Below are 23,257 nucleotides of genomic sequence, written 5' to 3'. Positions count from 1 at the left end.
CTACAACCGCATACATTTTATTACCTTTGGTCCAGGCAGGCCTGGTGGACCCTGTGAAGTAAAGAGAAAGATGCAGCCAAGTTTCAACAACAAATTCTCCGATGGTTCATTTTTAAGACAAAAATTTACAACATTTTATAAATGAATGATGAATAATCTTGTGTCTCACAGGGTATCCTTCAATACCGTGGGCCCCGCGGATACCAGGAGGGCCGTCTTCTCCCTAAAAACAAGTTGTAGAAACTTGCGTTGAACTTTTTACAGCTATCAAAAACCCTTTTCATAACTTTTAGGTTAAGTTAACTGATAACTGAACAAAAACTGTTCTGTAGAGCATATCATTCATACTTTTGTGCCATTGCAGCCTGGGGCCCCTGGTGGACCTGGTGGCCCCTGTAAACCTGGGAGACCCTGTGAAAGGATATCAGAAGAAATTGAAGACTTTTATAAACCAGTGTAGGAACATAATAGTTCCAGATAGACAAACTAGATGACCGACAGAGAAGTAAAAAAGAGTCAGACACCTCACCGGTAAACCATGTGACCCAGCGAATCCTTCTTTGCCTTTAGGTCCCTGCAATGATGGGAACAAAAACCGAACAGTTTGAAAAAAGGTGCAGAGGCAGAGAATTCCAACCTAATTCCGAATGTTTCCACTCTATTAATTATAGGGCATTTAATATTTATGAGATATTTAGAATATAATAATAATTTGACTCAGTGAAACATCAAACAAACATACTCAAAAAGGTCAAACTTGGACAAGATTTTAGTGTTACCGGATCGCCCTTTAGCCCTTCAGGTCCCAAAGGCCCGGTGTTGCCCTGTCAAAGAGAGCAACCTATAATTACTCTTGTGGTTCCCAAAGATGCAGAAATGGTAGGGGAACAGTAATTGGAGATTTGAGAATCAGAAAGGAGAAATTCCAACAGCCACAATGAATGTCTACCTTTGGTCCTTGAGGCCCAACATGTCCGTCAGGTCCTTGGCGGCCCTCAGGCCCTGGAGGACCTTGAGCCCCTATAGATCCCTTGTCTCCCTGATTTATAAGGACATATAAGACACTAACATCTTTAGAAAGAAAGAGCATTTCACAAATTTGGGAGTCGAAAACTTTCATTCGCATTGGCCCCCTTTGGCGAGAGTGAAGAGCTGGTAGGTTGTTCCATAGCCAGGACAGGATCCGCATTGTTCCTCTTCAACCTGAGAGTCCGATTAGCAGCCCAACCCTCCTTTCCAGCACCTTAAAACTGTCTCTCCCCAGTAGGCTGGGTCACGGGATGCTTCTGTAACAGCCACACACCCTCTGTTCCCCCGTTTTGAAGAGGGGTACCACCTGTCTGCAGCTCCTTTGATGCTGCCCCAGACTTCCATACACTCTTTCAGAGACATCTAAGACAGCCCCTCAGCCAATCTCTTCAGTCCCTTGGGCTTTGTCACTCTGGAGCTGTTTAACTACCTCATTGACTTGCCCCTCGGAGATTGACGTCAATCCCCCATCATCCTGCAGCCCTGCCTTGACTGGTACAGATGATGGGCTAAGAATTCCTCAAGTAGGGAACTAGTTCTCACTCTACACAAAGGAGTTCAAGTATCTCAGGGTTTTATTCTTGAGTAAGGCGACTATTGAGTGTGAGATGTACTGGAGAATAGGAGCAGCAGGAGTGGCGTGCTTGCTTTAGGTGCCTGTTCTATTGATTCAGGCATCTAGTTAGCCTGCCGCCTGGACACCTCTCCAGGTGTTTCAGGCACATCCAGCTGAGAGCATCTCCACGCTGACCTTGGACTCCCTCAGGGTCCCTGAGTCCAAGATAATCGATGTAGGCAGAATTTCAGGTGTCTTCTTTGCAGATATTTTGACCATTTATGAAGTAAGGGAAATCCTTTATGGCTGGATTCCATTTAGCTGCTCAGGTTGTGTGTATTCTGCTGTCTCTGGTTGGAGCTTATCACACATTTATTTAAAATCTACCATCTGGTCTCTCTTGACAACATTAAAATATTATGAAAATGTGCAGACAAACAAAATTCAAGCTGCAAGCTGAATGGGCCCTGGCCCTACTGAGCAGAATGGGGTGTGTACCTTGTGTACCTCTTTGTAAGAAAGTGGCGCTGCGGTTGATCTCCGTCCACATGGACGTGAAATAGCGTCATATAACTGACGACCTGCAGCATCGCTTGCTTTTTGATGTGGCATCAAGTGCCTGAGTGTGACCCTGTTTGATACCCCAAATACAAAATTCAGTTGTGTGTTATATGACTTGTTGGCTGTTGCCTGTAAGTGAAGCTATGGCTGTTATTCAATACCAACACATCAATGTCTTTGGCTCCAGGCTCATACTGAATCTGAAATGTGGGGCAGATGGGACTCTGTATGGAGTTACAAACAAACAAACAAACAACAACAAAAATATTTTGCGGCCAAACAAGTAAATCCATTCTTGTTTTTCCCTTACAGCAACTTACAAGCTACGGAAACTCGTTTTGAAGGACAAAAACACAACATTTTGAGATTATATACAAAATCTGGCTTGAATTTATGTTTTTGAACATGAAACACACGGGGGAAAAAATCACCAGCTGGTTTTGGCTTGTGAGATGCATGTTAGAAATTTAGGAGATCTATACACACCGGTGAAAGTGGAGTATATACCAGATGTGAGCGTAAAACTGAAGCCATTTATGGGGATGTAAACCAGCCTAGAACTGGATAAATGCAGATTTTTTTTTCAAGGGATTATGCAACGCTTTCCACTTTTACAGCACTGAAAGCACTTGAAAATGTTGCATCATTCACCCAGTCACATACACAGTGATGTCAAAAGCTTTATGGTGTTGCTCAAAAACCCTTTGACACAATCTCTGGGGACATGAGGATCAAACCAAAGACGTTTTGATCACTGTGAGGACTCTGGGGCCACACCACCCCACAGATCCAGCACACCAACCACACACTAGTATGGAAAACCCCGGCGTATTTCAGACAACGGTACAAGTTTAGCAGTTGTTAATCCTGAAGTAACCATTCTCTTTTAATCATTTACTCAAAATTTTGTGTCATTTCATTGAAGACAAACCAGACTTTGTCATTCAAAAATTGCAACTACATAAAAAGACACAACTGATGAATTTGAAAATAGTCTTCTCCAACGAGAAAACTCACCCTGCTGCCCTTCACTCCTTCGCAGCGGCACCTGGATCTTCCTCTGCACACACACTATGAAGACAAAAGGTTGTTCAAAATGTCTCACAAGGCAGGGATGTGATGGATCTGTAACAGTTAGCACGGAGCTACTTAATCTTCTTGAATTCACGTTTAGCTCTATGAAGATCCAGCTATAAACCTGAATGCATTTCCCAAAGCAGAAAGAGTGAACAGCTCAGTTCCTCTCAGAACTCGCTCACCGTTCCGACATTTACTGTGATGGGTTGTAATTAAGCACGACATTATTTTCACGTTATTGTTTTCATTATAGGGCATTCAGGAGGTGCAGTGTATCGCATGGACTATAACATTATGATTCTCATCAGTCTTAGTCTTCGGTGTTGAGAGCTGATACCATTATTCTATTATTAGTTTCTTAAAGGAACATAGCATTTTACCGCATGTTTTGTGTGTGTGTGTGTGTGTGTGTGTGTGTGTGTGTGTGTGTGTGTGTGTGTGTGTGTGTGTGTGTGTGTGTGTGTGTGTGTGTGACATGCTTCATTTGGATGTGAAGTTGAACAGTAAAAACTGTTGGCATGAATATAGAAACTGCTCAGTCTCTGGGGAGATCATACAGAGGCATGTTGATGGTGATGTTGATACAGAGGGAAAAAAATGCTCATGTCCTGGTTTGTTGACCAAATCACAACTTTTCTGAAAATAATACATAATGCATGTATCAGTAGTAATTTGTATTACTTCATTAGTATTGGTAGTACAATAATTCTGTTTACTCTTTACTTGAGACGAGTATTTTTGTCCATGTCATTCTGCAGTTGAAACGTGTCTGCTCCTATGATGGATTTCTTCCCTTAACAGTGTCAGTGTTGAACTATGTGACACAGGAAACTCTTAACCTTCCCATCAAAGGTTGAATGTTCAAATGCAATTTGTTATGTACAGCTTGTGTGTGTGTGTATGTGTGTGTGTGAGTGTGTGTGTGTGTGTGTGTGTGTGTGTGTGTGTGTGTGTGTGTGTGTGTGTGTGTGTGTGTGTGTGTTTATCAGGTCATGCATGAGGGATCACGCAGCAGATCTGGATCTGAATTTGGTCCGTGTGGGTGGTCCTAATTTCTGGCTAATTCCTTTAACTGCCATACTGATCTTTGTCTAATTGTTGATGTATTTTTTTTTCAGATCTCGCTCTATTTTTCTTCTCCCATATTCTATCCCTTTACCCAGACCTCCGATAAAAAGGCCCACCAACAGAGCCTGCTGCAGAACGCTGGACGCTCTGACCTGTACGTGCAAACAGACTACACACAAACTCTTCTCCTCAGCGTACACCATGCTTGCAGATAAGCGTAGGCACCTCAGTTACAAACACACCAGCACTGTTTACTGAAGTCAGGGCTGTGAAAATTGACTGATGCTAACGTTATACGCAACAGGAAACACACAAGTAACAAGGTTTTACAGAAAAAAGAGCCTTTTTTCCTTGTAGCTTGGGAGCTCAGAGGGATAGTGAGTATAAAAGGTATAAATATATTAAGAAATATATATATACATATATACACACACACACACACATATATATATATAAAGACAAGCAAAAATGGAACAGTATCATCCAGCATTTAAAACAAATGAAAAGCCAATAGAATATTTGCATTCAAACACACGTGCAGATACTGTAAGAGCCTGCTGTCGGCCACATGAGCATCTCAGTAATTTTATATCGGTAATTAAGAAAAAAAAAAGATCTTACATCTTTGGCTGCAGTGCCCATCAGCATAACTACAAGCAGGATCAGAGGGACAACAACTTCTCTTCTTTCCATCACTCGTCTTGCTGCAGACACAAAAGATGACGAGTGAGAATTCCAAACTGCATGTGATGGTAAAGTTACCACCACAGGAGGTGGAAGAGGTCTGGCCAGGTTCAAGTGTCTGACAGCATAGAGTTCGGTAACCCAGAAAAGGGAGGTGATCCAGTGGAGTGCATCCCTCTGCTAGTTTCACTCCTCTCCTCCTCTAGTCTCCTCTTCTGATTCTGGAGTCAGAAGATCAGTTTGGATCTCATGTTATCCTGCTTAGGGTGCACTGGAGCCCTCATGAAGTTGAATCGGAGCGTCTGAATTGTGGTGAGTTGTTAAAGTTGTTGTTTTTACGTGTTTACGCAGGATCCAATATACCTTTGTCACCTGTGTGTTTCTTTCTTTATTTCCCGTGTTTTGATTGTATGTGAAACATTTTAGGGCAGATAAGAAGATAAAGTATTTTAAGTTTTTTTTGACAGGTGCCCTGAAACTGCTGACTGAGGCCTACCCTCACCCGGCCACCTGACTGTGAATATGACATCTTTATGTGCTGTTGTGACTCCCCTCAGGTAAGACCCACGGCTGACACATGGAACATAAACTCTGAGAATGATTCATAATAAGATCCATATCTCAGTGCCATCGTGCGGGATTTCTTTGTGTATCCTTTCATGAGAAAATGTAGCGCAAATAATCATTTTGTTAATTTGACCAGAAAATAAAGGATTCATAATGTACATCATCGCTCTCTCTCCCTCCCTCCCTCCCTCTCTCTCTCTCTCTCTCTCTCTCTCTCATTTTTGATACCCATGTCAGCGAAGGATATAGTGCAAGTTTAACATACAGTACTTGCAAAAATTTACAAGCTACGTCTCAGGAGCTTTGATGGAATGCTCATCCTGGTCTCAGTGAATCCATTGCAGTGAATACAAACATACTTCTTGCCTGTTTACTTGGACATTCAACACATCTGCCTGGTAACATTCCAGTTTGCTGACTGTATTAGGAAGAGGCAAACGTGCGCTGGGTCACCTGCAGTGTGATAATAGATTAGTTTAGCTTCAATTAGGGTTGACCAGCTGCAGTTAACCACAAGGGCAAAACACGCAGTACACGAATGTGAAGAGATTCAGGAAATGGACTTTGATTTTTTTTGTGAAAATATACTCTTGACTCCCATTCGTTAATGTTTGGAGCGCCAGGACTAATACAGCCCTATAACATGTGATGGCTCCTTGCTCATTAATGAGGTCTGAAAGTCTTTTATGGCTGTGACTGTGAGTGAGACTTCATTCAATACCACTGTTATATTTGCAGGTGGATTCTCGTCTTGGTCATCTTTGTGCAGCAGCTCAGTGCAGTAAGACTTCTTTTCTGTGTTTTCACACACAAGCTAATAGAATATCACTAGTATGAAATTCTTGCAATGACTGCAAAAATCTACTACCAAAAGAATAATGTCTTATAAAACTCTAGTATGACCATTTTGCAGTGTATATGATCTGATGTAACTGGCTATGATCAAAACTGTATGTAATCATTCTGTATTTAATCATCACGCGGACGTGCACGCACACACACACACACACACACACACACACACACTGCACTTTGGTGTGTGTGTGTGTGTGTATGTGAGAATGGGTGAATTAGACAACACTGTAAAGCGCTTTGAGTGATGCTAAGGGAGAAAGGCACGATATAAAAATGGATCCATTTAGCGTTAATTCAACTGCACATGTTGCCCCACTTAAGTCAAAAACATGGACTGTGCTGTCCAATCACAAACGACAAATTCATAACTTACCATACATGTCTTCTAAACTGGGCTCATATTTGACTCTTGTGTGAAAATGCACGACCTAAACTACCACCTCTTTGTTATATATTTTGTTTCTATATTGTTATGAAATTAGCTTCATTTTTGTAAACACTGCTGTCACCGCTACAGTAACCAAAGATATATTTTGGGCCCCCCACTAACAACAGTTCACCCAACCAAGTTCGTCAAACCTCATATCTGGGGTCTGAGAATGTCCCGAACTCCATCTGAATACTGCAAGCAGATGTTGGTCAAGTGTATCCAAACAGAAATGATAGATGTAGAGCCTCAAAAGTGCTTGTTGCTCCGATGGAGGCGTACAAAACCCACATATTCTGAATTCCACAGAGCAATGTTTCGTTTGTAAACCAGAGAAAAGCTTTAAAAAAAAAAAAAAAAGCGAGAGAAATTAAAAGAAATATATTTTTATGCAATTCTGAAAAAAACAATTATCTGATTATCTTTAATGAGCAATTTATCAACAGGGACCACTTTGAGCTCAATCCTATAAATATAACCTGAGCAGTTACTAAGCATATGTCCCCATTTAGCATGCTAAAATGCTCAAATGATAGGCTACTGCTAATTTGCAATCAAACCACCTAGGGGCCACTGGGGAGGAGGGAAAACATACAATTAATTCTGTTTGAAAATGGCTTTTAGCTAGAGAAATAACAGGTTAATGCAAATAAGACATGCATTGTTTATCCACAGAGCAAACAACTGAAGAACAAAGCTAACCAGGCTACACCCAAAGATTCGAGAAGTTTGAAAGCCAAACAAGGGGACCAATCTAATGTGATGGGGTTTTACTACACATCCTTGAAATTCAAAGCAGAGGCCTAAACAGCATAAATTTATATGAACTTAGAATTTAAACTGAATTTAAAACTAACAAGGAGCCACTGGCTAGAGGCGAGACAATACTTCCTTCATAGTTGGAAATCTTATCAAAGCAGAATCAAAAAATGTGTCTTTTTTTTTTGTGCATATGATTGGGTGATAGTTTTCTGCACAGATTACTGAAGGAGACTAAAGGAGGGCCCGAGAGAATCACCTCTGTTTTCAGTGTATTTAACATTCGAGAGTTTAAGGCAATAATCACATGAGTTTATCCATCAGGTGAAGTTGGACGGGAGGTCTGATATAACAGCAAATGATAAGGAATTCTGGCTGGTGTTCTCTGTTTTAACTTTCTTGTACCTCAGCTTCGTAACTTGACTGTAGGGTTCCACTCCCTGACCCAGGTCAAGGCCCTGGGTTCACAGCTGGTCTGACCCCAAGGCCTTGACCTGGGTCAGGGAGTGAACCTGCGGTGGGTTTTATATTTGGAAATTTGTATTCAGAACACTTACTGATGGCAAAGCTGACACACGGTGCCAGCCTTGTCCAGATGCGTAGCTGTATTTAGACGAGGTGAAGGTCACATCTGTGCAGAATGTTCTAATTCCATATTACTGGTAGTGCCCGACATAAGTATGACTGTTCATGGGGGTCGGACACAGATGTTCTGGGGGAGCAGCTGTCATGGATGTCCAGTAAAGTCTCCAGTGTAAAGCTCTATTCGGACGGGATTACTTTGAAGTGGAATGTCTGGAATATCAATGGCCAATTCGCACGGGACACGAAATCTCTAGCTCTATTAGCTGTGGATTAAGTTTGGTTACGCCCTGTTGTCCGTTGCTTTCTTTAGGCGTTGCATTTCTACGGTTTCCACACATCCTAACAGTATGGCGCTGAACGGGAGAAAGTGTGCAAAGGCGAGACAAGAGAGGCAATTCTCTATTTCATAAAATAAATAAATAAAAACATTTCCATTACCTAAAACAACCACAAGTTTCATACCTCTGAGAAGTGGTTGAGACCTCTTGAGACATTGGTCTTCTTCGGCGTATGGGTTCATGACGTAGGCCCATGGCGAATGTCGGACCATTTTTATTGGTCGCAAAACCGAGTGCTTCGGCAAGCGCCTCCACGCTTGTGAAAGTGCAGCAAACTATGTTTAAAACAGGGTGTGATGGAATATTGCTTACATATTTACGGAGGGTCGCTTTCGTACGGTAATTTTTCTGGACCGTTCAACAGAGGGTAAAAGACGCCATACATTTTACTGACATACTCCATTTTGTTTACTGACATGGGCGTGTTAGGACGGGACTAAATTTCCTGTTAATAATAACTTCCCCCCATGTCACCACATAAAATTAATCCCATCCGAATAGAGTTCGAGCCTTCCCTGAGTCTCAGCCTGCTTTCTTGTGTCTGACGAATTCCTTCATCACACAAAATTCCTCTCCAGTGAATATCATTCTCGTCCCCCCAGCCCTACATTTTATAATTCTACTGGGGTTGAACAAGGGAAGACTTAACAGAGCACCATTGGGTCAATTCATTGTTGCTTGTACTGACTGATCTATGAATCGAAGGTGAAAGCAAGATATCCGCAGATGTTTCGCCATCTTAAATCTACCCAGATATCTAGTGAAGTCTCCACTTTGGTAGAACAACACGTGCACCTCTCAGTAGCTCTGCATGCACTCACAACGGTGGGAAAACGCTGGCATCTGCAGGTGTGAAAGTGTTTTCCAGCAGGCTCCCAGAGCATTATCTCTGAGTATTGTCTCTGAGAGATTTCAGGCTCATTAAATTCAGAGGATTATTTATCCAAATATATTTTAGACCACTGATTACTGGATTGTTTAAAGTTTTATAATACTGACTCTTCAGTCTCCCAAGGGCAATGTGGTGAAGCTGAGGACTAATTCTCAGAGCTGTGAAATGTCCAGTGATGGCTGTGTGCCCAAACTAGGAGCTTATCTGATGTGCCTGCTGATGTCCTCTGGCCCCTTACTGTCTCCCACACACACACACACACACACACACACACACACACACACACACAGACGCACTATCTCTGCTAGCAGTCTTCATCTCTCTCTTACATGCAATGCATAATAATAGGTTTGCAATTAAGGCAAATGATCGGTCTCTGTTTATTGTTCCAGGGTCAGATTGAGGGTCCATGTCTTGGAAGAAATTGCTCCGCATGTCACTGTCTTCCCGCCAAAGGTGCACGGGTATGAACTCTTTATACTCATCTATCATCAATTTAAAATCTTTGGTTTGGTTTCTATTTATGTTCTATTTAGAAAAGATAAATAGGTTTTGTCTTTATCCGGAATACGAGTGCAGGGCACTGGGAGAGCACATATATCCACCAGATTCCTCTCTGGCAAATCCAGTGCTACTTTTTGCTATCATAACAGATCTGCCCCAAAATGTAGGGATTCTTTCTTGGCCCGTGCAATACCATTCAACCAGGTTTGGCCTCTCAAAAAAAATCAGCCTCACAGTTTTTGTGTTATCGTTCTAACAGTGAAGACTCAAAGACAGGCTTTTTGAAGTTTGCACATAGTCCCTGTGCCAGGGTCAGTTCTCCCTGATTGCCCTGACAGGAAAAAAGAACAAAAAGGAAACAAACAAACCAAAATCATGCAAGCTGAGTGAGTCTGAAACTTATAATTGCCTGCAGGTGTGAAAATGAAGGGTTATTTTACCTCTACAAGTGTCACAATTGGCCTAAGATTGTAATTTCTTTTATTAATTTATGCAACTTCTTTCTTTTTAGGGGCCTCCAGGTAAGCCAGGCCAGCAAGGACCCCGGGGGCCGATGGGTCAATGGGGAGTTTTAGGGCCTCCTGGAGAAAAAGGCATGAGGGGGGCAGAGGGACCACATGGTCCGGATGGGCCTAAAGGAGACCGTGTAAGCACAGAGGCTCTTCTGCATGTTATGTTTTCATTTATGTGTGTGTTACATCTGAAACACAGACAAAAACATGCCTGAATAATTAAACATAATTTTGATATAAATCTACATTCTTAAGCATTTTGGAAATAATGGACAGCCACAAATAAAGAGAACAGTGTTTGTAACGGCTGCAGGATGTGCTTTTTTTTTTTCTTTCTTTTTTTTCTAATTTCAGGGCAAGACTGGTGTTCCTGGTTTTCCTGGCAATAATGGAACATACGTGAGTAGCTTCTGTTTTTAACAAATAAAAAAGCGTGTGAAATACACACGCAGACCTCAAGAATCCCCGAGAGGTGACGTGAGGTATCCTCTGAGGGGACTGCGCCAACTCCCTTTGACCGCTCTACTTGTTCTGCAATGTGTCAAAAGAAATATAAAATATACATTTGACGATTATAGCAAATGTAAATGCATAATATATTATTTCTTAAATGTGGTGTGTGAAACATGTCAGCTTCTGTTAGAGCTGCAGACTGATTGTCACAGAACACTCCAAAATAAATAAAGAAATAAATAAATAAATGGTCCCCTCTTTGGATCTTGGACGCTCTGTCGTTGATGATGCAGTGACATGAATTGTTGGGATGTTATGCCCTCTGGTGGACAAATTAGAGAATACTATAAATGTGGGCCTGCTTTTCTTCATTACCTAATGCTGTTGCCTTGTCACTGCAGTGCAAGGGTTTGATTTTTTTTTTAAATATTTTGTTTGTCGTAAAGAAAAAGATGGAATGTGTGCACGAAGCTTTCAATGCTAAAAGTGTTTCTTGGTGTCATCATTAGGTCAGCATATCCATTATTGTGGTATCTAATACACGTATACTTCACCATAACTGCTCTGTAATGTTCAGGGTCACCCTGGACCAGGTGGTGAGTCTGGTTTCCCTGGATTGGATGGATGTAATGGAACAAGGGGTCAAGCAGGACTCCCTGGTATTCCTGGCTCGAATGGTCTCCATGGGCAGCCAGTGAGTAGAGCACCTACACCTCCTCTCTGTTCAGTCAGGAGTGAGACCTTCAGGTGTCCTTCCTTCACCAAAATATTGGAGTTCTAGCTTATGTAGCAAAGTAAAAGGCTAAAAAGCTGTAATGTCAACAACCAGTTAGATTCATTTGGACACTTCTTTGCTTTTATCTGACGTTAGCTTTCAGTGGCAGTAGTTTTAATGAGGTTGCTTACCCTCTCTAATCACCAGGGGCTTCCTGGCCCTAAAGGAATTAAAGGAGAGCCTTTGTATGGTGCAACCCACCCAGGACTTCCTGTAAGTTCCTTTATGATGCAAAAGCTCAGATAATGAATGTTTTTTTTCTTCCCTGATGTCAAATCTCTGTCTGTCTTACATTTATATGTCATTTTCCCTACATTTGATCTTACAGGGGGATCCTGGCAGAGATGGAAAAGCTGGTCTACCTGTAAGAAGACACTCTTGATTTAATGCACTGTTCCAAGTAATATTTCTGCCGTAGCAGTCTAATAAGAGATGATGTATTCCTCTGTAGAAGACTGATAATAAATGAGGAATTCCTCTTCTATAGTCCAGTCATAAAGGAGGTATTCCTCTGAGATAGTCTGGTAATGAAGTTGGTATTCAGCTGTGGTAGCCCAATGATAAATGAAGTATTCCCCTTTAATAGTCCAGTAATAAATTGGGTTTTCCTCCGTAATAGTCTAGAGATGAATTAAGTATTCCTTTGTGACAATCTAGTAATAAATGAAGTATTCCATTGTAGTCATCTGATTAAATATGATGTACTCCTCATAGTCTAGTTAGTAATAAAGGATGTATTCTTCTGTTTTAATCTGATAATAAATGAGGTTTCCTCTTGGGAAGTAAAAGAAAAAAATGAAATACTGCTGTACTTCCCCAGCAGTAGTCAGATAATAAGGAAAGTATTCCTCTGCAGTAGTGTAGTAATAAGTGAAGTATTCCTCTCGAAAAGTCAAATAATAAACTAGATGCTGCTCTGTAATACTGTGGCAATTAATGAAGTATTCCTTAGCATCAGTCTGCTAACTAATGATGTCTTCCTCAGTGATTGTTCATGATTGAAGTTTTCCTAATACGTGAAGTATTCCTCAGTCGTAGTCTGAAAAAAAAATTCATTAGTGATGGTAGTGGATGATATTTTCTTGATTAAACATTGCAAATCTGGTGCTGCATGATACACATTCTTTCTGTGCAACATTGTTTTTTTGTTTTTTCCATTTAGGGAGAACGAGGAGTCGTCGGGCCTAAAGGGCACTCAGGTGACCCGGGACCTGCGGGGTTTCAAGTAAGAACACTTCCTGTTTTGATATCTCAGTAGTCATACTTAACTACAAAACATGCAGCAATAATTTAGCATGTGTGTGTGTGTGTGTGTGTTTCCATTTAGGGCTTGGAAGGTCTGAAGGGTTTAAGAGGCCAACCAGTGAGTCTGTTGTATTAGGAAGTCCTTACAGGCACTGTAGATACAGACAAGCTCCTGCTGAACGATCTTATTTGTTGTGCAGGGGGACCCGGGAAGGCCGCTGCCTGGCAGTAAAGGTGACAATGTAAGAGACCAAGCTGGCCATCGCGACCAAGAATGCACATCAGAGTTTTGTGTAAGAGCATGCATTCAACTTACAAACCCAGCATGCATCCTCACTGTGCAAACTCCATATTCCAGGGTGAACAAGGACCACCTGGCCTCCAGGGACCAGAGGAGATTATTGAGTTTCCTCCACATATTCTCCCACCCAAAGGTTACAAGGTGAGGGAAGCATTCGTGTTTCAAGTGCAGAGATGCTGATTGTCTGAAGCAACTTGGCACAAAGATCTGCATACTAACCCACACACAACATCACGGTACCTACCTTATTAGGGGTGTTACGAAATTTCGCGTCACAAAACTTCGCGAAATAAAAAATAAAATTCAAAGACGCACCTTCGTCAAACGAATCAGTTGTGTGGGCTTATTTTGGCTTCCCATGGAAAAGACAAGGCAAGGTGAGATATATTCAGTATGTAAAACAAATGTTTTATTTTCTCAAAGCAAGAGCATTTTATTTTGCGCTGACGCAGCAATAACTTCGATGTCTGCATATTAAGGAAGAAAATGAAGAATATTTGACTTTTGCATTTCTGATTTTTGATTTTCTTTAATCTTTGTTTCATATCATGAGTATTTTGTATCGTGAGCCCTGTTTCGTATCGTTTCATGAGTTGACTATTTCGTTGCACCCCTAATACCTACATACATATCCATCCATCCATTTTAATATGTGTGTGTGTGTGTGTGTGTGTATTTGCTTTTGTGTGTTTTAGGGAGATCGAGGTCCTCCTGGACAATGTGGACCAAAGGGAATGCCTGTGAGTTTTACTGTGTATAAAAGAACACCTTTTGCATACTGAGAGAAAGAGTAGACCGTAACATTTACATTTACACTTAAACAGGGTAGTAGTTACTACTACAGTCAAGGAATCAAAGGAGAGCAAGGAATTCTTGGTTTTCCAGGAATTCGGGTAAGTTGCATAAATCAGATTAAACTGTGCTTTTACATAAATGACCGCTGTCACATGACACATGTAGTCCATAGAACAATTTAATGCATTGTTTTCCTTCTCCAGGGTGCCCCAGGATTTGCTGGTCGCGATGGATCACAAGGACCAGAGGTACACAGCCTGCATGTGATGAAGTCTTCCCTGTGCTACAATACTAAGATATCATTCGTGAGATGCATTGATAAATTTACAGGGTTTACAAGGAGAGCGAGGGCTTCCAGGTCTCAGTGGAAGAACCGGACCAAAGGTGAGTTCTGTTAAAAAAACTAGAAAACATACGCCACCATAGAGACAATACAGAGGGCACTCAGGCGACAGAGCGTGGAGTTTGATAGTAACTCCTTAAAAACAACTTAAAATGTCATGGATCAAAGCTGTATTGTCTCGCAGGATCATCTACACATTAATTATTGTTATATAGAGTTGTTAACCAGAAAGACATAGTTTGCTTCTCTCTGCTGCCCTCTGGTGGTAATTCAGTGGTCCACTCATACTACACTAGAGCAGCAATGCTTGTCATCCATGTTCCCATCTTCAGATGTGTTATGTTCATCTTCATGCTCTTCTATATGGCTTCTTGCATCTAACAGGGCTACCTTGGAGATCCAGGTCTCCCTGGACCCCTGCAATATCTTAATTGGAGCAATGCCAGAGGTGAGACCAGAGCGGCCGTAAGCTCCAGCACTAGCTCGTGGTTCTATCCTGTTTTCTTTATTTTGGATATAACAATTGAATCCATCCATCTATTTTCTACCACTTATCCTGTCGGGTCGTGGGGGGGCTGGAGCCAATCCTATCCTATCCCACAGAAAGATCATGCCTGAGCCGGGGCTCGAACCTGCAACCTTCTTGCTGTGAGGCGACAGTGCTAACCACTGCACCACCGTGCCGCCCATAACAATTGAATTTTATCTCAAAACGTGACAACAATTATTACTGTTGTAGTTTTAGAAAACATAAATACATTACACTGTTAGATCCAGCATGGGGGGGGGGGGGGGGGGGGGGTTCCACACCAGTTCTGCATTTAAAGGCTCCAGACTTGAGTGACAAAAGGAGCCTCACCCTCGTGAGATTTTGGAAGTCGCTCTCCTCTTGGCGCTTGATATGGTTCTGGTAATGTTTAGTGGCCAGAAACTGAATGGGCTCCAGGGACTGGTTTAGTATTGGCTCGAATAATGTTTTCAACTTTAACTTCAGTGTAAATTTGAGCAAAAAAGTGAACGTCCAAACTTCGCCTTTAAATACAAAATTTGAAATATATTCAAAGAGGAAAATGCCAGGGTTAAGTGTTCAGCAATAATCAATCAAAAATCAGTCCAAACGGTTCTGTCTAAAGTGTTGAGATACAAATGACTAGAACGACAGTTTGGTCAGAGCTGGGATAAAGTCATTTGGACAGAAAGAAAAGGCCAAACCCGTGCGCTTTAAGTTGCCCCTTCCTCCTCATCCTGCTCAAAGTGAGCTCCATTGATCGACTCGTATCAGTGACGATCCAGCAGTCTTACGTTGATGCTCTTGTTCCCTGGAGAGGACAGGGACAGGCGACTAAGAATACTTCAAAGTGCAGAATTGTGGAAAATGCAGTAAAAATGACTTGAATTCTTCATCTGCTAAAATGAGGTATTTCAAGAAAGAGTGAAAAAGAGGAAATTCCTCTGGCCAGCTAGAAAGCAGACGTCCATTGCTGGTGACTCAAACCTCCTCTCGGTTTGAGCTGAGAGTCGAAGTGTCCAGATGGCTGCTCGTCTGAAGTCAGAATGATAAAAATCTCCTTTCTGAAAGCCAGTTCCTGGGCAGGATCAAGAGTCTTTAGCAGTTCTAAAAGTCAAAGATTGTTTTGTCATACATGGAATCCTGAGTACAGTGGCTCCATTCATGAGTAAGATTTTAGAGCTTGAACTTTACTTTTTACATGCCAAATTACAAACATGTTCAATTAAAAAAGTCTTCAGAGTATAGGAACATGCCTTACAACATTCTATCCTATATCTCCCTCGAAACCCATGTCTTTCTATGGTGGCTTACAGGCCTTGAGTAGAAGTCAGAGGCGGAGCCACTTCATCGTTTCCGAAGCCAACGGTATATATGATATATAGCTATATACAGTATCATATATAGCCAAAGCGCAGTGTCCAACACACACACATGTAGCTTCTCCTCTTTTTAAGTTTCCCCAAACAAAATAATACTGATCTTTATTTCCTGATTATTCTTAACATTATCATCTCCGTTTTGGCATCCTTGACCTTTGAGATGCCTTAGTCCCTAAGACAAAACATGCCAAGAAAGTGTAGAGACTATGCTCCACTAAGTGTTTACATCTAAACAACAAATAAACAACAGTCCTGAATGGGGCTCATCACCCATCTCAGAATCTTCTCTGGTTCTGTCTGTTTCAGCTGCTAGAGGTGACAAAGGGGATCCTGGATTACCTGGATTGCCAGGTGACCCTGGGTACAAGGGCTTGCCTGGACTTGTTGGCCCACCAGGATTAATAATACCAGGTCAGCCTTTGTCTCCTGGCTGTATATTTCAGGTCCAACTTCACTCTCTGTATGAGATGCATGATAGTGTGGTTCTGAATGCAGAGTAAACGTTGATGAAGGTTGCACTGAATACAAATCATAAATGTTCATCCATTCATTTACAAATCATTGACTTTTGCCCACAATCAGAACTAAAACATTTAATATTGGCGCTCATGTCATTATAGAGCAGCTGGGGCCGCCTGGTCCACGAGGGCCCCCAGGTCCCAAGGGATTTAAGGGAGAGCCAGGGCTGTATTACAACTTCCAAGCTAATCTGTTAGCAGGAACAAAGGGAGCTAAGGGAATCCAAGGACATAAGGGAGTCACAGGCCTTCCTGGGCCTCCAGGTATCTGGATCTCTTCTGACTGCATGCTATTTGTGTTAACTGGGATTTTGTGCACAATTATTTAAATGTACATGACATACTGACACATTTTGATATGTGTGTGTGTGTGTGTGTGTGCACGCGTGTGCGGACATGTGCACATTTTGGAATTTTAATGGGATCCAATCAGGATGTGGGGGTGAGTTCTTCTTAACTTCTGATAAAATACTTTTTCTTTTTTTGCAGGACTGATTAATTTATGATGACTAATGTGATTGGTTGATCCGATAGATTACTACTGTGAGCCTGGTAACCTAGGAGACCCGGGTGATGTAGGACCCAGAGGAGCTCGTGGAAACAAAGGCCCCAAAGGAATCAAAGGTGTTCAATGTCTTTTTTTTTTTACACAGCTGTTTATCCAACAAGCTTACCATATGAATCCTTTATCTAAAAGTCTTAAGCTAACAAATGTGATCTTTGGTAGTGCAAGTCGAGTGCCTATATGTGCATCTCTGTTTCACGCAGGCTGTCCAGGAGAATGTGTTTGTAGGCTTGGTGAAGGACCCATAGGTCAACCTGGTCCACCTGGTTTTCCAGGACCTGTGGGTCTACCTGGACTTAAGGGATTAAAGGGGGACCCAGGAGTGAAAGGACGAGAGGGTCCAAGAGGACAACAAGTGAGGACTCAACCCGCATGAAAAGCAGTTGTCTAGAAAATTAAAAAGACTAATTATTGGACTTTGTGTGTTCTTGTAGGGACGTCAAGGGCACACTGGTTTAAAGGGACCAAAGGGTCAAAAAGGTGACTCTTTTGTGTCAGGTGTTAAAGGTGAGCCAAATCTGCATTATTATTTTCGTACAGAATTATTATACAAGGAACATTTTGGTGTGTGTTTACATTTTCATGAATGAAGGACAGATTTTTAGTCGTGTATTTCTGAAGATTGAGAAGTTAGAGAAAATGATTGGAAATTGTAGTTGAAATCATTCAGCACTGTGACACTCAGACATTCAGCTGAAACGACAAAAAGCACACTCCTTTTAATAAGATAAAAATGTCTGTTGCTACTTTGTGTGATTTTTTTTTTGGCAAATAAAAAAAATCATGGATACGATAATGACAAAGGATATGTTTATTACTTAAAGGTGCCAAAGGAGACCAAGGAGATCCTGGATATTCTGGTTCTCATGGAGCACCAGGAACACCAGGACTGGATGGCCCCCCTGGTCATATAGGAGACCCTGGACCACCAGTGAGTGCACTTTAAATACTGTAAACGAAACTGATTATGTAAGAAACAAGTGGTATATTTTAAAGTATCATTCTTTACTTGGTAAAAATGTTTAAATTTGCTTCATACTTTTTGTTTTTAGGGTACTGGATATACAGGATTACCTGGTCCTAAGGGTAACCCTGGTGCAGCTGGTCTCAAAGGGCCTCCTGGGTACACAGGGCTCCCAGGTCCAGGGTTTCCAGGCCCTCAGGGACCACCCGGACCTAAAGGACAACAAGGGCATCCTGGTTTTCCAGGAATTCCTGGCCGAACAGGCCCGCCAGGTGACAGACTTTCGGATCATCAGATATTTTATCTCCATTTCGCCAAGTGGAAGTGAACAAGCATGTTTTCTCCATGTTACCAGGTGATGTCCAAGACTGCTGTTATGAGAATGTGACTGGATCTGTTGGTCAGAAGGGAGAACCAGGGTCACCAGGTAAGAGTCTGATACCAGTCAGTGATGACACTTCGACCATTTGGTATGAACTAGAATCCCTCAGCTCTCTTTCAGCATTGACTTTCAAATGTTGTTAAAGTGATGTTGGCTGAAACATTTGTGGCAGATGTTGTAAGTCAGACTATGCAACATTACAGCCTCAAAGACCCCTCCATCCATCCATTCATCCATCCATCCATCCGTCCATCCATCCATTTTCTTCCGCTTATCAAAGTCAGCTTTATTGTCAATTTCTTCATATGCACCAGACATACAGAGGAATCGAAATTGCGTTTCTCTATATTTGCTGTGAAGGGTCGAGGGGGGTGGGTGGAGCCTATCCCAGAGGCTTCCGGGTGAGAGGTGGGGTTCACCCTGGACAGGTCACCAGTCCATCACAGGACCAACACATAGAGACAAACAACCATTCACACTCACAGTCACACCTACGGTCAATTTAGAGTATCAATCAGCCTCGTCCCCTCTTGATGTCTTTGGACTGTGGGAGGACGCTGGAGTACCAGAGAGAACCCACACAGGAACAGGGAGAACATGCAGACTCACACAGAAAGATCCTGTTCTGGAGCCGGGACTTGAACCTGGAACCTTCTTGCTTTGAGGCAACAGTGCTGACCACTGCACCACGGTGCTGCCCCCTCAGAGACCCACTGATGGTATATTAATGGTTCCACTAGCAATTCACTTTTTACTTTTACTGTGCCACATGTAGGAGTTGCAGGTGAGCCGGGTAGAGATGGTCTTCCAGCATCCCCAGGACCCCCAGGTCCTAAAGGCATGAAAGGCGACGATGGTGACACTGAGTGGATTCGACCTCCAAGTACAAGTTTTCTCAAGTTGTGTCTATTCACATTTCTAGAGAACTTTTTTGTTAAAGTACCCCAAAGCCAGAAAGCTCCACTTTTTAATTGACTGTACACTCAGGAAGGTCTTTTGTAGCTTACAGTATAGTATTTTTGTATTTGTAACAGGACTGCGAGGTTTAAGTGGAGATCCAGGTGATCCTGGTCCCACTGGAAACAGCCTGGATGGCTTTCCAGGACCTACTGGGACCCCTGGACCACCAGGCAAGAAGGGTTCACAAGGAGATGTCTTCAGCAGTTGGCCAGGTGCTACTGGCCCACCTGGTCCCCCTGGAGCTGCAGGGTTGAGTGGAATTCAAGGCTTTCCTGGAAATTCAGGCCCTCCAGGTAAACCCATATAACCACACAAAGTCAGAACTAAATGTTGTCAATGTACCTGTCTACAAACCATATATGTATATGGTCAACTGTGAGTTTCAGAACTGCAACCCAAAGTATGTATGTATGTAAAGTCCTCAAGCCAATGAAGTTTTCTTGTCCCTTAACCAGGGATGCATGGGGCAACTCATTGCCTTAACTATTAATCTACAAAAATTTTGGTAACTAGTTGATTAGTCTATAAACTCTCTGAATTAAAAAACAAAATAAATTTAAATTGCGCACAATTTAATGTACGAGGTTAAAGGTACAAAACACGAATTCAGCTGAAACATTATTTGAGATAATTTCCAAGTTGTTGGTTTCAGTGGTGTAGTGTGTGACTCTTTGATGTACACATTACACAACATGATCAGGGACTGAGTAAAAGCTGACAAACAGCATTTAAAAGGAAATGCATCTCTGCTGAAACGTGGAACTTCCAAACACGTGTAATGATTCTGCAGTGAATACTAACTGCCACTCACAGGTGTGAAACATTTCCAGTGATGAGCCTTTCATCCAGGGCCCACATCTGGAGCGTATGCCTACACAGCTGTGAAACGATACTTCAGACACGTATGACTGTAGTGGAAGTCCAGCAGTCTGAAGTGATGGCCATTTATTTTGCCTCTTCCAACACCTGTTGCATCTCCTCTGTCATTTTGCAGAGGCTGGGCTGCAACAGAGATGTTACAACATTCTGACAAGGCACCGTGTATGCTGCTGAAAGTGGATTAGCCTGCGGAGGGCCATTGCTTTTAACAAAACATAGCGGAAGCATATCACAAGCAGTCATTTTGATAATGACATAACAATTAAGCTGCATTCTATATTCTATAGAGTGAACCAATTAATCTATTAGTCATGTGCATCTTTGAGTTGGCTAATTGGTGCTCCATACTCATCTGACATTATGATGGAATCACAGGTGCTCCAGGCCAACCTGGACATCCAGGCTATAAAGGAGAACCAGGTGCTACTGGTGACCCTGGTGCCAGAGGTCTCCCTGGCGTACCCTGTACCGAATGTGAACTAAGAGGATTTCCTGGCCCCCCAGGGCCTCCAGGAAACCCTGGCGTGAGGGGGATACCAGGTGGGCATAAAGCAATAGAAAACATGGAGGTGATGCTTTTACAAAGTCCTGTTGATGATGACTTTTCATCCATGAATAACCTGAAGCAGAGCCAACACATAACCATTAAATTAATTTCTCTCATTGAATTTTATAATTGTGCATAGGCTATACGGGTCAGAAGGGTATGAAGGGAGATATAGGTCCTCCTGGTCTTGGACAGAAGGGCGCACAAGGTTCCCCTGGCTTTCCTGGTGTGCCAGGCCCAACTGGACCTAGAGGTATCTCTGGCCCCCCAGGTGATCATGGGATTGATGGCTGGCCAGGACAGAAAGGTATCTTGGCTAGCCTACATAAGAGATCCTTGTTCAAGATGTTTTGCTCTTGATAGCTGAGAAAAGACCATACACTCAATATAAGCCCTCACAGTTATTTTTCTGTTGAAATTAGATATTTCCTTTAATATCCAAAGGTGAGCAAGGGTACCCAGGCAGGGCTGGGGCCAGAGGTTTAGCAGGCCCTCCTGGACCTCCAGGACTCAGAGGGGCACCGGGGGAAAGAGGTTACAATGGTCGCCCTGGGGGTGAAGGACCCCAGGGATATCCTGGTATTAAAGGTGAATATCTCTATATATTTGAAATAAAGGATAGAAAAACGACAATAGTAACAGCTGTATGCGGTTGTTTTGAAAGAACCAGCCAACAGTATCTAAATCTAGTAACTTATTGACTGAGCTGTACTTTCAGCTTATCTCAGGAATCACTCCGACTAGCATTTCACCTGTAATCTATGGTGCTTCCAGGATTACGTGGCCTACCAGGAAAACCGGGACCAATAATACCTGTGAATGTAACAAAAGGCCCACCAGGATTTCCAGGGAAAAGGGGGCAACAAGGCCAACCTGGACCTGCAGGCAATGGAGCTGCCACTTAAATTAAACATCTATTTCAACAACAGTTTGATCACACCATTAGGACTTTAAACCTTTTTTCCTTGCAGGCTATAAGGGCACAAGAGGAGAGCCAGGGAATCCTGGGCTTGAAGGATGGCCTGGTTCACCAGGTCATAAGGGCAGCAGAGGTGCGAAAGGCATGTCAGGATTACCAGGACCACCTGGGCACCCTGGAATCAAAGGTTTCCCTGGTCCAAGGGGATATGTCGGGCAAGAGGGAGCGCCGGTACACAATGGAACAAATTTATTGTCTTAATAGTTCAGAGACAGCCGTGTAACTCTGTGTTTAGTAGCTGTCCAGTTTTTAATTCAAATGCAGACAGAAGACTTTTGTGAAAAATAAAAATCATTCACCCAAACTTCAACAGTATTATTTAAAAAGCATATTCTGATGAATCAAACAGACTTAACCATGAATAATTTCCATTTGTATGTCTGCTTCTGTTTAGGGTGATCCTGGACTTCAAGGACATGAGGGAAGCCCAGGGCTGCCAGGATGCCCAGGTGCCAAAGGTGAGTACAAGTGATCAAGCATGAGGAGTAAACGCTCCTGAATCCCAGGATCATTGACCATAAACAAATTAAATAGACAATGATTTTATGTGTCCAATAAAATGATAACTATTGTCATAGATTTTGATTTAATTAAGTCATAAACCAACAAGATTTAGTATGTATCCTTTAGTTGGAACCCATCCAGGGTGAACCCCTCTCTTGCCCGATGTCAGCTGGGATAGGTTCCAGCACCCCCCCCCCCCCAAAAAAAAAAAAACCCTCAATGGATTTGCGGTATAGAAAATGCGGATGATGACACTTAGTTGGACTAAATAAAAAACTGTTACAGGTGAGCCAGGACAGTCTTTTGGACAACCTGGTCCCCCAGGACCGAAAGGATTTCCAGGGGACCCTGGCCAATATGGTGAGTGTAAAAGCATGGCACACTGAGCATGGCTAGATGGTTTTGGTGAAAAATCCAACACAGTTGTGTCACAGTTTCCTTAACTCTTTATGAAGGCCAAATGCACAAAGATGTATCAAAGCAACATTATGAAGTATTTTGAGCTTGAAATTACAGAGTCAGTCATTTAGAAGGTACAAAGACTTGATGAGGGGAGCAGTTTCTACCACCCTTTGAGTTTTGAATCATTTGGTATCAGTTGATCAGTTGTAGCTTGTCAAAACAAAATAATCATACTTAAACTAGAAACAAATGTCTACAAAATGCTTTTGATAAGTGTAATGTAACAGTTTCCCCTTGACAGAATAAAACACTTACCTCATTCATTGCATTTCTCTTCCCTC

The 23,257-nt window shown here is 42.3% G+C and overlaps 2 protein-coding genes across 3 annotated transcripts in view; one reads left to right on the top strand and one right to left on the bottom strand.

Moving 5' to 3' along the window:
• The window catches only part of LOC147261528 (uncharacterized), a 20,819-nt gene extending 15,638 nt beyond the window's left edge, over positions 1-5,181 (bottom strand). Inside the window, exons 1-8 of one of the 2 annotated variants that reach the window (XM_086203579.1) lie at positions 4,913-5,181; positions 3,164-3,217; positions 950-1,039; positions 780-824; positions 530-574; positions 349-411; positions 170-223; positions 25-51 (exon numbers count right to left, since the gene is read on the bottom strand). In XM_086203579.1, coding sequence (XP_086059705.1) covers positions 25-51; positions 170-223; positions 349-411; positions 530-574; positions 780-824; positions 950-1,039; positions 3,164-3,217; positions 4,913-4,984 — 450 coding nt within the window. In that variant the 5' untranslated portion in view covers positions 4,985-5,181. Of the gene's footprint in view, positions 1-24; positions 52-169; positions 224-348; positions 412-529; positions 575-779; positions 825-949; positions 3,103-3,163; positions 3,218-4,912 lie in introns of those variants that run through there. The other variant, XM_086203578.1, reaches the window with a different exon arrangement.
• LOC147261527 (uncharacterized) overlaps positions 5,124-23,257 on the top strand; it is a 23,964-nt gene continuing 5,830 nt past the window's right edge. Inside the window, exons 1-35 of the mRNA XM_086205082.1 lie at positions 5,124-5,287; positions 5,443-5,532; positions 6,281-6,323; positions 9,791-9,862; positions 10,414-10,548; positions 10,769-10,813; positions 11,445-11,561; positions 11,790-11,855; positions 11,971-12,006; positions 12,805-12,867; positions 12,970-13,005; positions 13,088-13,129; positions 13,246-13,329; positions 13,884-13,928; positions 14,013-14,081; positions 14,187-14,231; positions 14,314-14,367; positions 14,711-14,774; positions 16,523-16,627; positions 16,837-16,998; positions 17,269-17,358; positions 17,503-17,654; positions 17,734-17,806; positions 18,124-18,230; positions 18,352-18,535; positions 18,619-18,690; positions 19,421-19,528; positions 19,680-19,898; positions 20,860-21,024; positions 21,171-21,338; positions 21,476-21,619; positions 21,806-21,916; positions 22,003-22,181; positions 22,405-22,468; positions 22,800-22,874. Of these exons, the coding sequence (XP_086061208.1) occupies positions 5,498-5,532; positions 6,281-6,323; positions 9,791-9,862; positions 10,414-10,548; positions 10,769-10,813; positions 11,445-11,561; positions 11,790-11,855; positions 11,971-12,006; positions 12,805-12,867; positions 12,970-13,005; positions 13,088-13,129; positions 13,246-13,329; positions 13,884-13,928; positions 14,013-14,081; positions 14,187-14,231; positions 14,314-14,367; positions 14,711-14,774; positions 16,523-16,627; positions 16,837-16,998; positions 17,269-17,358; positions 17,503-17,654; positions 17,734-17,806; positions 18,124-18,230; positions 18,352-18,535; positions 18,619-18,690; positions 19,421-19,528; positions 19,680-19,898; positions 20,860-21,024; positions 21,171-21,338; positions 21,476-21,619; positions 21,806-21,916; positions 22,003-22,181; positions 22,405-22,468; positions 22,800-22,874 (3,229 nt within the window). The 5' untranslated portion in view covers positions 5,124-5,287; positions 5,443-5,497. The remainder of the gene's footprint in view (positions 5,288-5,442; positions 5,533-6,280; positions 6,324-9,790; positions 9,863-10,413; positions 10,549-10,768; positions 10,814-11,444; positions 11,562-11,789; positions 11,856-11,970; positions 12,007-12,804; positions 12,868-12,969; positions 13,006-13,087; positions 13,130-13,245; positions 13,330-13,883; positions 13,929-14,012; positions 14,082-14,186; positions 14,232-14,313; positions 14,368-14,710; positions 14,775-16,522; positions 16,628-16,836; positions 16,999-17,268; positions 17,359-17,502; positions 17,655-17,733; positions 17,807-18,123; positions 18,231-18,351; positions 18,536-18,618; positions 18,691-19,420; positions 19,529-19,679; positions 19,899-20,859; positions 21,025-21,170; positions 21,339-21,475; positions 21,620-21,805; positions 21,917-22,002; positions 22,182-22,404; positions 22,469-22,799; positions 22,875-23,257) is intronic.

This window comes from Aulostomus chinensis, chromosome 5, assembly GCF_037954235.1.
Source record: "Aulostomus chinensis isolate RoL2024-O1b breed Wild chromosome 5, RoL_Achi_v1.0, whole genome shotgun sequence".
Taxonomy (NCBI): Eukaryota; Metazoa; Chordata; class Actinopteri; order Syngnathiformes; family Aulostomidae; genus Aulostomus; species Aulostomus chinensis.
The sequence above is the reverse complement of the archived record's forward strand: the minus strand, read 5'-3'. Positions and strand labels throughout refer to the sequence as shown.